The sequence below is a fragment of the Triturus cristatus genome, chromosome 7 (genome assembly GCF_964204655.1).
Source record: "Triturus cristatus chromosome 7, aTriCri1.1, whole genome shotgun sequence".
NCBI classification, from domain to species: Eukaryota; Metazoa; Chordata; class Amphibia; order Caudata; family Salamandridae; genus Triturus; species Triturus cristatus.
Genome location: NC_140590.1, coordinates 1,716,708,550 through 1,716,724,283, shown reverse-complemented (window position 1 = coordinate 1,716,724,283; position 15,734 = coordinate 1,716,708,550). Strand labels below are relative to the sequence as shown.

General features: G+C 48.8%; 1 protein-coding gene across 1 annotated transcript in view; it reads right to left on the bottom strand.

Annotated features, from left to right (window-relative positions):
* LOC146812868 (alpha-2-macroglobulin-like protein 1) overlaps nucleotides 1-15,734 on the bottom strand; it is a 235,415-nt gene that overhangs the window by 64,181 nt on the left and 155,500 nt on the right. Inside the window, exon 18 of the mRNA XM_085619943.1 lies at nucleotides 15,442-15,562. Coding sequence (XP_085476069.1) covers nucleotides 15,442-15,562 — 121 coding nt within the window. The remainder of the gene's footprint in view (nucleotides 1-15,441; nucleotides 15,563-15,734) is intronic.

Sequence of the window (15,734 nt, the reverse complement as noted above, 5' to 3'; positions counted from 1 at the left end):
CGGAGAACCTTGTCCCTCCTGGTCAGACTGGCTCTGTTGTTCAGTGCGAGCAGGGCTCCTGGGTGTGTCCTGGGATGTGGCAGGAATGGGGGTGGTGGTTGGCACAGATGTACCTGACGCAGGTGCTGCAGGGGCTTGGGCACCAGAGGGTCCAGGTTGGTCGGGGTCATCCACGGAGTGGTGAGAGTCGTCGCTGCCGGTGGGATCATCTTCACGCGGAGCCTGGGACTGTGATTCTTCCCCCCCAGTGTTGGGGGGAGATCGACGACGTTGCCCTGTGTGTGAGAGAGAGACAATGTTAATGGTGTTTCATGTGACATTTATGTTTCATACATATTCAAGTTGACACAGTTCCTCCAGGTAGTTGGATGTGCCTAGCATTCCTCTCAATGTCCACTTGGGGATGGGTATGTTGCGGGGGACAGATTGTGATGTTCTCCTGAGTGTTTGACCTGTAGATTGTTGGCTATGATGCTTATTTGGCTATGGATTGGTCTCGTTGTGTCACATGTCCATTGTGGGAGTGTGTAAGTCCGTTGCCTGCCCCGGGGGTGTGCGCTTGTGTTAGGGGGGGGTGTGACCGGGCCTGCTGTTGTGTGTAGTGTGAGTTGTCATTGGGTCTCCCAGGTGATGTGTCTGTCCCCTCATGGTGGATGCTGGCATGACAGTCAGTGTGAGTTCCTGTGCTAGATACCTGTGCTTGTGGAGTTGGTGTTTGAGTGTACAGTGGTCCCAGGAGGGCCTTGTGCTGCATACAGCAGGGCCAAGTGTCAGCTACCTTGTCAGTACTTTGCCAGTCCCTGTGCATTGTGCATGGGTATGTAACTATGCCATATGGGCTGAGGGCATTGGTGTCTGCGTCTGATTTTCACAATGTGTTGTGTGGGGCCTACCCTCCCAGCCTCCCGGACATCCAGTCTTGTGTTTGTGGTTGTTGTAGCCTTGGACATGGCCTTGCCTTGATTTGTGAAGGGTGCATGGAGACGTTAGTGGCATGAGTGTGGTTTTTGAGTGTGGTTGTGTGCGGTGAGTGCTTGGGGGAAGTTGCGTGCATTTGGTGTATATGTGGTGTGGACCCCATTGCCCCCATGTTATGTAAATTGTTTGTGTACTCACCAGGCTCTGCGACTCCTTCGACTCCGTGTACTCCATCGGCGGTAGCAGGGCCATCACCTTCTCCTCCCAGGGATGGTAGTGTACGGGTCTGCGGGGCGGCCCACCTCCAGTGATGTTACTCTGGGCATATTCTCCGTTCATTTTCCTCTTGACCGCTCTGCGCAGATCGTACCACCTGGCTTGGCATTCATGCCTGGTCCTTCGGATGGGCGCAACACCATTCACCTTATCGACAATCCTCTGCCACATGGCAGATTTTTCAGCTATGCTGGTCTGTCTGACCAATGTTCCAAACAGCTGTGGCTCGACTCTAATGACTTCGTTGACAAGGAGGTCCAGCTCCGCTGTTGTGAACTTTGGATTCTTGTCTGTGGGCATGGTGTGGGGTGTGGGTATGGATGGTTGTGGGTGTGTGTGTGTGAATGTGAAGAGGGGGATGTTTGTGAAGGTGGTTGTGTGAAGGTGTGTGCGTGAAGGTGTAGTGAAGGAATCAGTAATGTAGAGTTGTTTCTCTGTGGGGTCTGGCAGCAGTGGGTCTGTTGCAAAGGCTCATGGATTGTGTGTGTGGGCCCTTTTTATTGGTCCATTTTTGGGTGTGGATTTGTTTGAATTTTGGTGGGTGTGTTATAAGAGGTGGTTGTAATTTAGGGCCTCTGTTTGCCTGTTTGGATGTGCCAGGTCAGTCATTGAGATGTATTTTGTCATGTAGACGTGTTTTGTGGTGTTGTGCGAGTCGAATTGACCCTCCTTGTGCTGTTTTACAGTGTCCTGGTTCTGTAAGTGTTTTTTTCGCGTAGGTACGGTTTGTACATACGTGATGCTGGGTGAGGGTGCTGGGGTATGGTGTTGGAGTGTGGCGCGTACATACAGTGGGGGTAAGGTGCGTACAGGTGCGGGCCTGGGGTACGACGCGTACATGCGGAGGTACGGCGCGTACATGCGGGGGTAAGGCGCATACATGGGGGGGTACGGCGTGTACAGGTGTGGGCCTGGGGTACGGCGCGTACATGCCGGGGTACGGCGCGTACATGGGGGAAGCCGCGTACATGGGGGGAAGGCGCGTACATGGAGGGGTATGGCGCGTACATGGGGGGGTATGGCGCATACAGGTGCGGGGCTGGGGTACAGTGCGGACAGGGGGGTAAGGCGCGTACATGGGGGGAAGGCGCGTACATGGGGGGAAGGCGCGTACATGGGGGGGTACGGCGCTTACATGGTGGGTACGGCACGTACAGGTGCGGGGCTGGGGTACAGTGTGGACAGGGGGTAAGGCGTGTACATAAGGGGGGGACGGTGCGTACAGTTGCAGGGCTGGGGTACAGTGCGGACAGGGTGATGTACGGTGCTAACATATTGGGGGGTGGGGGGGCTGTACGGCTTGTACACAGGCATAAGTTTACCTGTGTACATGTGTGCTACTGCGTTGGCTTCATACGGGCCATTTGACGTGCAATTGTGTATTCGGACGGACGGTCGGGATCGTACTTGCGCGCTTGGACTTGTGTTTTACGATTTGCACGTAAAAATGTCCGGCTCACTCTCGTACAATTTTCCCGACGATATTCCGACGTAAAAACTTTCCGACGCCCTCTCGTACACTTTTCCCAACGCTATTCGTAGTTATTTTTCAAGCACGAATCGTACTTGCCCATTTGTACAGTACTTGTACGACTCGTACGGAAAAAAATACGGATACGGGTCGTTATGCAAATTATTTTTAACGGATCGGAATCGGCACCTAAATAATAATTTTTAGGAATTATTAATTATTTTTAATTTAATTTTGTGTTTTACTTCTGTAGCGGGTTGTGGGCTTATAGGGGAATAGGGTGGGAAGTAATTTAATTGTTATTAGGTAATTATTAATTGGTATTGAAAATTAATTGGTTGTTGATTAATTATTAATTGGTAAATAATTTGTATCAATTGGTAATTAATTAGTATTAATTGTTTAATTGATAATTATGTTAATTGTATTAATTTATTATTTGTAGCGGGTTGTGGGTTAATAGGGGAATCTGGTGGGAATTAATTTAATTGTAAATAATTAATTATTGAAATAATTTTTGTATATTGCTAATTAATTTATTGCAAATTAATTATTAATTGGTATACATTTTATGTATTAATTTTTGGTATTGAAAATTAATTGGTTGTTAATTAAGTATTAATAGGTTATTAATAAAAACATTGGTATTTATAATAAAATAATTATTAAATATTGTGTGATTGGTAATTAATTTTAATATTTGTATTTGGTATTAATAATTTATTTATTTTTAATAAAATATTACATTATTATTTTCCCTACTATTGCACTCACTGGAGTGGGAATAGTAATGTTTACCCCTACGCTATCCAACGCTTTCCCTACTATTGCACTCACTGGAGTGGAAATAATAATTTTTACCCCTACGGTATCCAACGCTTACCCTAGAGTTGCACTCTTTGGAGTGGGAATAGTAATTTTTACCCTTACGCTATCCAACGCTTTCCTTACTGTTGCACTCTTTGGAGTGGGAATAGTAATTTTTACCCCTATGCTATCCAACGCTTACCCTACAGTTGCACTCACTGGAGTGGGAATAGTAATTTTTACCCCTACGCCATCCAACGCTTTCCCTACTGTTGCACTCTTTGGAGTGGGAATAGTCATTTTTACCCCTACGCCATCTGACGTTTCCCTACTGTTGCACTCACTGGAGTGGGAATAGTCATTTTTACCCCTACGCCATCTGACGTTTCCCTACTGTTGCACTCACTGGAGTGGGAACAGTAAATTTTGCCCTCCCTCTATCCAACGCTTTCCCTACTGTTGCACTCTCTGAAGTGGGAATAATAATTTTTAGCCCTACGCTATCCAACGCTTTCCCTACTGTTGCACTCTTTGGAGTGGGAATAGTAATTTTTAGCCCTACTCTATCCAACGCTTTCCCTACTGTTGCACTCTTTGGAGTGGGAATAGTAATTTTTACCCCTACGCTATCCAATGCTTTCCCTACTGTTGAACTCACTGGAGTGGGAATAGTAAATGTTACCCTCCCGCTATCCAACGCTTTCCCTACTGTTGCTCTCTCTGGAGTGTGAATATAAATTTTTACCCCTACGCTATCCAATGCTTTCCCTATTATTGCACTGTCTGGAGTGGGAATACTAATTTTTACCCTCCCGCTATCCAACGCTTTCCCTACTGTTGCACTCTCTGGAGTGGGAATAGTCATTTTTACCCTCCCGCTATCCAACGTTTTCTCTACTATTGCACTTACTGGAGTGGTAATAGTAAATTTTACCCGCCCGCTATCCTACGCCAAAAATATTGCATTTTTTTAATTAATATTACGTTAATATATATGTATTATTATTGTTTTTTTTACTTACATTAATTATTGATTAATTTTAAAGTAATTTAAGTATTTTTAAGTATGTTTCAGTTAATTATATGTTTTATTTCATTAATTTTACGTTCATTTTAAGACATTTAAAATAATTCGATATTGTGACTAACTATATTTTTTACAACGATATTTTGGATTCTATGTTTTTGTACTTACCTGTTTGGAGATACGGCTTCGATATTTTGGCATTCTATATTTTTCCTTCGATATTCTGGCAATTTGATATTCTTCTTCTCCATATTTCGTCAGTGATCCCTCCGCGCCCCCTGAGATGATTGCTCCACTGGAGGATGATTGCATGCATTAGGGTAATGCTGGTCCAATCAGTACCATAAAGCCTCTGGGGTGACAAAAAAGGAGTGCGTTGCTCATGGACGGCCCTCAACGGGGCTGGGAATATCAGTGCTTAGGTGAGTCCTCCATCCTGAGTTGTTTTTGGCAGGCAGTAAGGATGCCCATTGGTGCTGGACTGCCAAGGTGTAATCCAGAAACTGAGACATGTTGATATTGTCCATAATGTTTGGGGTATTCTTTCTGACCTTCTGTAGGACCACATCTACGTCTCTGAAATTGAGAATTTGTGCAACTATAAATCTCAGTGGTGCTACCAGGGGAGGGTGATGTACTGGCACCCTATTTGCTCTTTCCACTGTAAACAAGGCAGAGAATCCCTGCGGGGCAACCTCCGTCTTCAACCATTGTGCAATGAACAACGTGGCGTTGGACCCTTCCACCCCCTCCCTCATTCTAATGATGCGCACATAATTAAGGCGTGCCTGGCCTTAGGCATCCTCCACTCTGTCCTGCAGGACTGTAAGTTGTTGTCAAGGTTGTCAGACTGTCAGTCGCTCACACAGGCGCGCACCACTGACCTGCTGTCGTGATCTCAGCGGGGACGATGATTGCAGATAAGATCCCCAATTCCCCGGAGTACAACCCCGGCAGGAGAACGGCACTCGACTACCGGGGGCTGGACCCAGGGGAAAGGGAAACACACAGGACCGGGAGGAGGAGGATCCCTTCGAAGACGTGGCAGGGAAGTCGGGAGACTCCTGGGCGACGGACAACCTGCAGGGACGAGAAAGCGAGAGTCAAGGATGCAGGGATGAATTGTACACGGACGGACTCCACTTCACGTTCCTTGGTTAAGTACCCACCTGTTACGACACAGGAGGTGTGGATGCCATCCAAGAGAAAGGAAGTCCTTTCCTGCGCTCTCCCTGCAAAGGCCGTGATCCGGGAATCACCTCCCTGGAGTGGGGTGGGGGAAGGAGTAGCACAATGCATCTCCACTACGGGAATTCCTCTAGGGATGTTAGTTCGGGGTAGCGTCTCGTGGGAAAACTGGAATGCCTTCCCCCATTGGTCCTGTAGGTAAAGAAATAATACTCTAGCACTACTCGCAATGTTTCGATAGTGCTACGTGAAGGAGTGTTAACTCACACTCGAAAGAAATACCAGGGGCCACAACGTGAGCGCACAGCGTGCGTCCTAAATCCCCTCAAGGGATGGAACCAGCACACGAGTGCGAGTCTCGGAGTAACAAAAGTGATTCAGGAAGCGGACTTGGGAAAGGAGCTCCCGGGCGTCTCTCCCGGGTTACCTTATCTGTTCCGCGGGATCTTGGGACTTGTCGCGTTCTCCACTCGGCGCCACCCTCTAGGTGAAACGGGGCTGTCCTTGGCTCGAAACGCTGTAAATTCTTCTTGCTGAAATCCGGCGGGGAACACCCTCCGCCACAGGTCTCCACTGAAAACAGTTGACAAGCAACTTCCGCTTCCCGCGGAAGTGCTTAAGTAGCCCTTTCCGGGACTTGCGCCCCAGTGCATGCAGGGAAACGTAGTTCCTTCGTGATTCCCGCTGTGGGAATCGCGTTCCTCGCTGTTGGCCCAATGTTGGCGCTCGTGCGCTGGTGATCGCTACAGTACCCCTTCTCAAGGACCGACGACTCGGCGGTCGTCCCGGTTTACCTGGATGTTCCTCATGAAACTGCTCGAACAACGCAGGGCAATGTAGGTTTTCCTCGGGTTCCCATGTTCTATCCTCCACCCCAAACCCCTTCCAATCGACCAGGTATTGAACCCTTCCCCGCACTAGTCGGGAATCAAGAATCAATTCTACCTCGTACTCTTCTTGCCCGTCTATGTTGATAGGCTGTGGTTTTGATGGTAAACGAGTACTGCTGAGACATGGCTGGAGCAGGGACACATGGAAAACAGGGTGGATTCCCCAGGAACTAGGCAACGAGTGTCGCATAGCCACGGGATTAATAATCTCCTCTATGCTATAGGGACCCAGATATCAACCCCCTTTAAATGTAGATGTTTTGTTGAGAGCCATACCTTGTTCCCCACTTGATACTCTGGCTCCGTGGTTCTTTTCCTATCTGCATAGGTCTTTTGCATGGTTTGTGCTGTGGCTAGATTCTGCTTGACTTCTAGCAAGACCGCCCCGAGATGTGCATGGTGCTCGTGGATGCTGGGTATGGGGGAGTGAACCGGCCATTCAAACGGAAGCATGTTGGGGTGATACCCATAAGTGCAATAAAACGGAGAGCATCCTAGTGTGGCATGTTTGGCATTGTTATAGGCGAATTCGGCTAACCATAACAAGGTGGGCCAGTGTATGGGGTTTTGCAGGGTGAAGCAGCGTAGGTATTGTTCAAGGGTTTGATTCAGGCGTTCGGTCTTTCCATCGGTCTGTGGGTGGTAGCTGGAGGAGAGTCGTGCTTCTATGTGAAGAGTGTTGCATAAGGATTTCCAGAAGCGCGACGTGAACTGCGTGCCCCTGTCAGTTATCAAGACGCTCGGGATTCCATGAGCCCGGACCACATGTTGGAAGAAAACGATAGCGAGCTCTGAGGATGTGGGTAGCCTTCTTAGCGCTATGAAATGGCCCATCTTCGTTAAGTGATCAACCAGTACCAAGATTACTGTTTTATCATCACAGGGGGGCATCTCCACGATTAAGTCCATGGATATGGTGTGCCAGGGTCGTGGGGGAGTAGGCAAGGTTTGTAGGAGGCCCACTGGTTTTGTATGAATGGCTTTCCCCTGCATACAGATAGCACAGCCCTGGATGTATTCCTTTACATCTTTCCGCAGTCCGGGCCACCAAAAGGAGCGTTCCACACAGGCAATGGTCTTATGGATTCCTAGGTGTCCTCCTAGGACCGAATCGTGGCTCCACGTCAGGACTTGTCGTTGCTGGGTCTTGTGTGGTACGTACAGTGCATGATAGTGATAGGCTAGTCCATCTACTTCTGATCGGTGCTCTGATTCTTCTCTGATCCATGCTTGTACGTCTAGGTCCGCTACTGTTACTCTTACATCTTCTAGAAAGTCTTGGGAGGTAATAAGAGCAATGACATCACTGGGTGATGGGGTTTCAGTTAGTATGAGCGGTGGATTCTGTGGGATTATGGAGGTATCGTTCTCCCATTCTCCTATACGAGAGAGGGCATCTGCCTTCCCGTTTTGAGGTCCTGATCGGTATTTGATGACAAAATCATAATCTGAAAAGAATAAAGTCCAACGCAACTGACGAGGCGTCAGCGCCTTTGCGGTTTTCAGAAACAGTAGATTGCGGTGGTCTGTATAGATTTCCACCGTGTGCAAGGCTCCTAAAAGGTAGTGTCGCCATTCTTCGCACGCCCTCTTGATGGCCAGTAATTCCTTGTCGGAGATGGTGTAATTGATCTCACTGGGTGTAAGCTTCTTGGAATAAAACGCGACAGGGTGGAGCTGCCCGTTTACCGGATGTCGTTGTGAGAGTACCCCTCCCAGGGCGTGCTGTGATGCGTCAGTTTCGAGAATGAATGGGAGTTGTGGGTCTGGGTGACGTAGGATGGGAGCCCGGGTGAATCTATCCTTCAGCATCTGGAATGATCGGGCTGCTTCCTCTCCCCACTCGAACGGGACGTTCTTCCGTAGCAGTTGGGAAATGGGGCGGATTATCTTTGAAAAGTCCTGAATAAACCGCCGATAAAAGTTGGCAAAACCGAGAAAGCTTTGCACGGCCTTGACATTCTGCGGGGTTTTCCACTGGGTGATGGCTTCCACCTTACTCGTTTCCATTTGGAAACCTTGGGAATTGATGATGTAGCCCAAAAACGCAACCTCCTGAACGTGAAAGAGACATTTTTCAAGTTTACCAAATAAGGAATGTTGTTGCAATCGCTCCAAGATGGCTTGTACGTGGGTGATGTGTTCTGGAAGAGTAGCTGAATAGATTAAAATGTCGTCAATGTATACCACGCAGAACACATCCAGATATCCACGTAGCACCTCATCCATGAAGAACTGGAAGGCCGCCGGGGCGTTGCAGAGTCCGAAAGGCATCACACGATATTCGAACAGACCGAACTTAGTTCGGAAGGCGGTCTTCCACTCGTCGCCTTTTCGGACTCGCACAAGGTGATATGCTCCGCGGAGGTCGAGCTTGGTGAAGTAATGTGCTCCTTTTAGCTGATCCAAAAGTACTGGTATGAGGGGAAGAGGGTACCGATTCTTTATTGTGATCCTATTGAGGGCGCGGTAATCAATGCAGGTCCTCAATTCTTCGCAGTCTTTCTTCGGTATGAAGAAAAGGGGAGAGGATGCTGGTGAGGAAGAGTGTCTGATAAATCCGGATGCCATGTTGTCTTCTAAGTATTTTTTGAGGTATAGCGTTTCAGGTTCCGTCAGGGCGTACACTCGGCTGCAAGGGATGTTTGCTCCTGCAATGAGCTCTATCTGGTAGTCATACTCCCGATGCGGAGGCAATCTGGTCGCCTTTTGTTTATCGAATATCTCCCGATACTCTCGATAGTGCTCTGGAAGGGTTATGGAAAAACAGTACCGCTCTTGGGTACCGATTGCCGCTAAGTGCGTGGCTGGTGTTTCCTCGTGGTCCGGCTCTTCTTCTTGGTGTTTACAATGTTCTTGACAATACACTGAAGCCATAGTAACGCAGTCCAACTGATTACGGGGTCGTGTAACGTCAACCAGGGTATGCCCAGGATGAGCCGGAACTGGGGAGCGTCAATGAGGTCGAATCGGATACATTCGTAATGGTCAGGACCCACCACCATCCGAAGAGCCCGCGTCCGGTACTTTACTGGCCCAGAAGAGAGGGTCGTCCCATCGACCGCTTTTACTAGTTCAGGGATCTATTTCTTCTCGCAGGGTAGTCCGAGTCGGCGGGCATATTCCTGATCGATATAATTGCCCGTTGCTCCAGAGTCTAATAGGGCGTCCGTTTCCAGCACGTCCCGGGAAGTGAGCCATAGAGACACTCCTAGATTCAAATGAGCCACAGCAGGTTGTAGGGTATTCGCTAAGACAGAGGAGATCATTTTGCTTGACCTACCCAACTCAGAGACCTCATTCTGACTTGGGCCTCTTAGTTTTCCGCCGGTTCGTCTTGTCTGGATGTGGCTTGTACCCTGGGAATGGAAGGTCTGCTATTGATCGGGGTTCGGGCCCGGCATTCTCTAATAAAGTGCCCTCCTTTTCCGCAATACAGGCACAACTTCATTCTTCTACGTTTGTCTATTTCCTCGGGCGTAAGAGGGCCTCTGATTCCACCCAACTGCATTGGCTCTGGCCCCTCTACGGTTTTCGGTGGTTCACCCACCGTGTCCTTTGGTCTCGGGAAAGAAAACTTCATCTCTCCTCGGCTCTTGTCACCTTTTCTCTCCAGAAGGCGATGGTCGAGCTGTACTGTTAAGTCTATAAGTTCTTCGCATGTTTGTGGTAGTTGCACCACTTGTGCAAGGACGTCTTTGAGTTCCCCCCGCAGCCCTTGGTAGAACAGGGTGAGTCTTTTTTCAGGGGGCCACTCTGTTTCCACGACCAACCGATTGAAGGTGGTAATGTACGTCAGTAAGTCTTGGGATCCCTGTTTCAAGGTGAGGAGTTCCCGATCCAATGACAGCATGTGGGACTTCCGATCGAACAATTTCCTTAAGGCTAGGCAAAAATCCGGAAAATGGTGTAAAACCGGATCATTCCTTTCCATTAACGGGATGGTCCAACTTGCGGCGTTACCCCCCATGTAGGACATCATGAATGCCGTCTTAGCGGCTTCTCCTTGAAACACGGCTGGTTTGCATAGAAAATGCAGTCTGCATTGGTTCAGGAAGGTTTCGAACTTTTTAGGGTCCCCATAGAAGCGCTCTGGGGGGGCTAAAGGGATACCGGTGTTTTGTAATACGTGGACCGTGGGCACTGTGTCTGAGGTTGTGGGGGGATATGTGGTGGCTGTGAAAAAAAACCCTCTAGTATCAACGGGATGGGCTGGAGGTGTAACCGACCCAGGCGGTGGTAGAGTAGCTGGCCTTATGTACGAACCTTCCCCGGGACCCCTACGCGTAAGACCCGCCACCTCTCTTCGTAGCGAGCTCACCTCTCTCTGTACATTCTGGTTCTCTAACCGGGTGGTCTGCACCTCCTGCTGCAGAGCCGCCAGGCTCTCCAACAACGAGGTCAGTACCACGTTAGTATCCATCGTCCAGGCTGGGTGCAAACGTGGGCTTGTCAATCTGTCAAGGTTGTCAGACTGTCAGTCGCTCACACAGGCGCGCACCACTGACCTGCTGTCGTGATCTCAGCGGGGACGATGATTGCAGATAAGATCCCCAATTCCCCGGAGTACAACCCCGGCAGGAGAACGGCACTCGACTACCGGGGGCTGGACCCAGGGGGAAAGGGAAACACACAGGACCGGGAGGAGGAGGATCCCTTCGAAGACGTGGCAGGGAAGTCGGGAGACTCCTGGGCGACGGACAACCTGCAGGGACGAGAAAGCGAGAGTCAAGGATGCAGGGATGAATTGTACACGGACGGACTCCGCTTCACGTTCCCTGGTTAAGTACCCACCTGTTACGACACAGGAGGTGTGGATGCCATCCAAGAGAAAGGAAGTCCTTTCCTGCGCTCTCCCTGCAATGGCCGTGATCCGGGAATCACCTCCCTGGAGTGGGGTGGGGGAAGGAGTAGCACAATGTATCTCCACTACGGGAATTCCTCTAGGGATGTTAGTTCGGGGTAGCGTCTCGTGGGAAAACTGGAATGCCTTCCCACATTGGTCCTGTAGGTAAAGAAATAATACTCTAGCACTACTCGCAATGTTTCGATAGTGCTACGTGAAGGAGTGTTAACTCACACTCGAAAGAAATACCAGGGGCCACAACGTGAGCGCACAGCGTGCGTCCTAAATCCCCTCAAGGGATGGAACCAGCACACGAGTGCGAGTCTTGGAGTAACAAAAGTGATTCAGGAAGCGGACTTGGGAAAGGAGCTCCCGGGCGTCTCTCCCGGGTTACCTTATCTGTTTCGCGGGATCTTGGGACTTGTCGCGTTCTCCACTCGGCGCCACCCTCTAGGTGAAACGGGGCTGTGCTCGGCTCGAAATGCTGTAAATTCTTCTTGCTGAAATCCGGCGGGGAACACCCTCCGCCACAGGTCTCCACTGAAAACAGTTGACAAGCACCTTCCGCTTCCCGCGGAAGTGCTTAAGTAGCCCTTTCCGGGACTAGCGCCCCAGTACATGCAGGGAAATGTAGTTCCTTCGTGATTCCCGCTGTGGGAATCGCGTTCCTCGCTGTTGGCACAATGTTGGCGCTCGTGCGCTGGTGATCGCTACAGTTGTTGACAGAAGACATCTATAGTGGCAAACTATGATGCTTGTTCGGGAGCTAGCGTAGTTAAGGATGTTTCAGCTAACTTAACCTTAACTGATAACTTATGGTGCTCATCTCTTATCAGGCCTAAGTCTGTTGCCAGTGTACCAATGCGGTGTTCAATGGCTGCTCTGGAGTCATGGATTTCTTGGAGGATGATGTCCAGTTTATCAGGAGAAGGATCCAATGCTGTGGGCGGAATGCAGTCTGCCAGCATTTGGGTTTAGGAGCCCTCAGAAAGGTTACGTTGAGACATCCCCTGGCCTGGATGGGACGATGACCTGGTAGATTTGGTACGGCCCATGTTGAATGGTAGCAAGTGCTGTGGGAGACGCAAGGACCCCTGTAGAGAGTTGTTAGAATTAAAATATATATAGTCCATGGTGTGCCAGGCTCATGCATTAGGAATGGCCCTCAGTTGTCAGAAAGTCCTGTCAGGGTGAATTGGTATGCTGCCCACACTACTGATCGTAGCACTGTTATTAGTGGAAAGCAATACAGAAGGGCACTCCTGGGCTGTTGGAGAAGATCCCCACTAAATCGATGGTTCATTCAGGGGGAATTAAAGTAGGCCCAAAATTACAGCAGCTGTACGCTTCAGGTCATGAGACCCTGAGTGCTGCAGTGCCCCCACAAGAATAGGAGGAAGCTCCTCAGTGGGGACGTGTTTAGTAAGGAGCACAAATGTGCCGGAGAGGTTGAAGGCCTGGGAGGGCAACACAACACCGTTGATCCTATCCCTGCGGCCCGCCCGGCCAGGTTCACATGTATTGTCAGTGATGCTATCGGCAGGAGCATGCCCAAGCAGCACTGCCACTCAGGCTGGGGAGGAAGGCGGTCAGCAGGTGTGATCTACCACTCCCAGCGCCAGTATGGTTCATGGCGAGTTTGTTGCAGAATAAAGCGAATCCCCCGGGCTCGCTACTCATGCTGCACGTGGGCCCCCGAATGTCCGCTGAGCTGCTCAACAACCCAGGGCAGCAGAATGGGAAAATCAGAGAGGACCCCCAGTTAGCCTGTCTCCGAACAAGGTGAATCCCCTTAGTCGGTCTTCCTGCTGACTGCGTTAGGCGTCTCTGGCATCCCACGCCGCAGGCCTCTCTCCCTCCCACGCCTGGGCCCCAGAGCATTTGCCCAGTTGCTTGATTGTCCAGGGCAGCACTGGGAAGAAAACCAGATGAGGTCCTTTATGTATGTCAGCACTTCCAGTGTAGCCTTAGCACCGGCTAGGGCGGATCAGAGGAAGGCAGAAACCGCTACGGCCATGCAGTGCAGCCACTGGGCCATCTTCCATGCAGTTGGTCAGTCTGCATTCGTGCGCCGGCTCGCGCTTAATAAATTTTGCCCCAAGTGGCTCTAAGGGCGTAAGGAGGGTGTCCGCACACAGGGATAGTGGTACAGCTCCCCCTTGTGACATAGATTATGTCAGATGGTGCACGGTTTTTCGGGCACCCAGTCGGAACACTAGAGATGTGCGCGGTTGGCCACACCCCCCCCCCCAAAAGTCCGTCTTATGGACATATTTTCACTTGCAAGTGATTCTACTGGAATTTATTTTAGGGCAAATGGGGCCTTGGGTGACAGACACACAATACTAGGCTCACTCAACATGTCCATTTAACTCCTAAATTGGTGCGTTTTCAGCTTTGCCCAAGCTGCCTGTCCATGGTGTCAACCGTCAAAGGGTACCGCTTGGCAAAAAAGGACCTTCTCCTATGGCAAGCTCCACATTCTTCACTCCACTCTTGCCAAAGTGTATACCACAAGCTAATATCTTTGTATTTCTTTTAACTAATTCAAAAGGCGCGATAAGCAGGATTTGCGTGTTAGAGAAGATCGAGCATCAACAGGTACCCCCTTGGCATCACTGCGGAGTACCATTGAAGGTGGGTGCTATGTTATTGTTAGCAACCCTCTATGTGAACATGGTTACTGGCCCTTAAAACTAACAGGCCTGGACACAGCATTCTGTTAATGGCTTGATGGATATGGCACAATGTTACAATATCCTTCATGAATTTTTATCCAGTTTGGGCATCACGTCTCAGGCACAGCCAGATTCGAAATGGAAAGTATTTCAGCAAAGCTTTGGGCAGTGATCACAGTGTGGTGGTCTACAGCTTAGATTTTGGACACATCATTATCAGTAGATGACATTACTCTACTCTTGCCCTCTTTCTATGGAGCTCAAAGCTGACTTCTGAAGATTCTGAAAATTCCTGAAACCACACTGTTCAGGAAGGTCTACAGCCTACAGCAGAACTGAAACTCTAGTGCTGGGCAAACGTTTTGGCAAAAATGTAAAATGCCGGAATCCTCCTTTTCAGGTCTAGCTGTTAGCTGTCTGGTTATGATCGACTTTCTGTGGGATATACCAAGAACTTACAATGGACTTACAGCCTGCTCACAATTTTCATTGGCTGGTTTTGTCACTCTCATTTGCTTGCTACTTATTCAATGGCTTTCCTTCCTCTTTTCTTTCTTGTCCTTCTTCCGTAGGACACCCTCTTCACCATCCTTTTGACTGGCTGTCTTGTATACCATCACTGCTCACTTACAGGGAACTTCTTTTTTATTTTTCTTAAACCAATCCATGAGAGTGATATGTTTTCTAATGCTTTCCTTTGTGTGCTTCTCTCGGTGCCAAAAAGACCATGCCACCTTGTTCCGTGTTGCTCTCTGCCTCCTGTGCAGCTTTCTCGCTCATGTGCTTCTCTTTTGCCAATCACAAAGGAACCAAAGTGTTGATCTTGTTCAAGCAGCACAGCCACGAAGCTGAATGAATCTAATCAATCAAATGCTATATTATTTTACTTCTCTTTTTCATTTTGTACTCAATATTCTTTTTCACCATTTTTTTGCTTGCTTCGATCCATTTTATTCATTCAACTGACATGCAAAGATGCTCCTAAAAACACAGGAGAGGTGGTTGTGGCAACCACCTCTCCTGTGTTTTTAGGAGGGCATTAGACTCGGACCCTATGTTGCTGAAAACAATATTTCAAACAACAATATTCTTAAAAACGATATTATCTAACAAATATAAAAATGTTCTTGATAACAATAATATATATACCGAGATATTTTTGCATCACAATATTTTTTCTGATGTTTATGTGCTACAATATTTTAAACGCAGCGTAACACAGACCCTGGACAGTGGACAATGAAGCAATAGTTGATTCCAACTTAAGCAACAGGCCATCCACTGTGAATCAAGAACATAAAATATCATCAAGAGATTCTACTAAAGTAAAGATAACATACCCAACTGCTGTCAGGTGCCAGATCCAAGTCTCTGGGAAATGCTTCCGGACCTGCTCTTCCACCTTCGGTTGAGATTCTGGTAGGACATTGGCCTGCGGAACTGAGCTTTCTGGCATGGATGCTAAGAGAAAATAAAGACAACTATTGTAACTGAGCAGAAGACCGTGATATTTTGCCTCAATGAACCACCGGATAGACCTGCTGAGTGAGATCCAGGTAGGAGGTCTAGAGCGTGCAATAAATCTCTCTCGCTGCACATTCCTGATACAGTCTCTTTGCCATGATTTATCAGT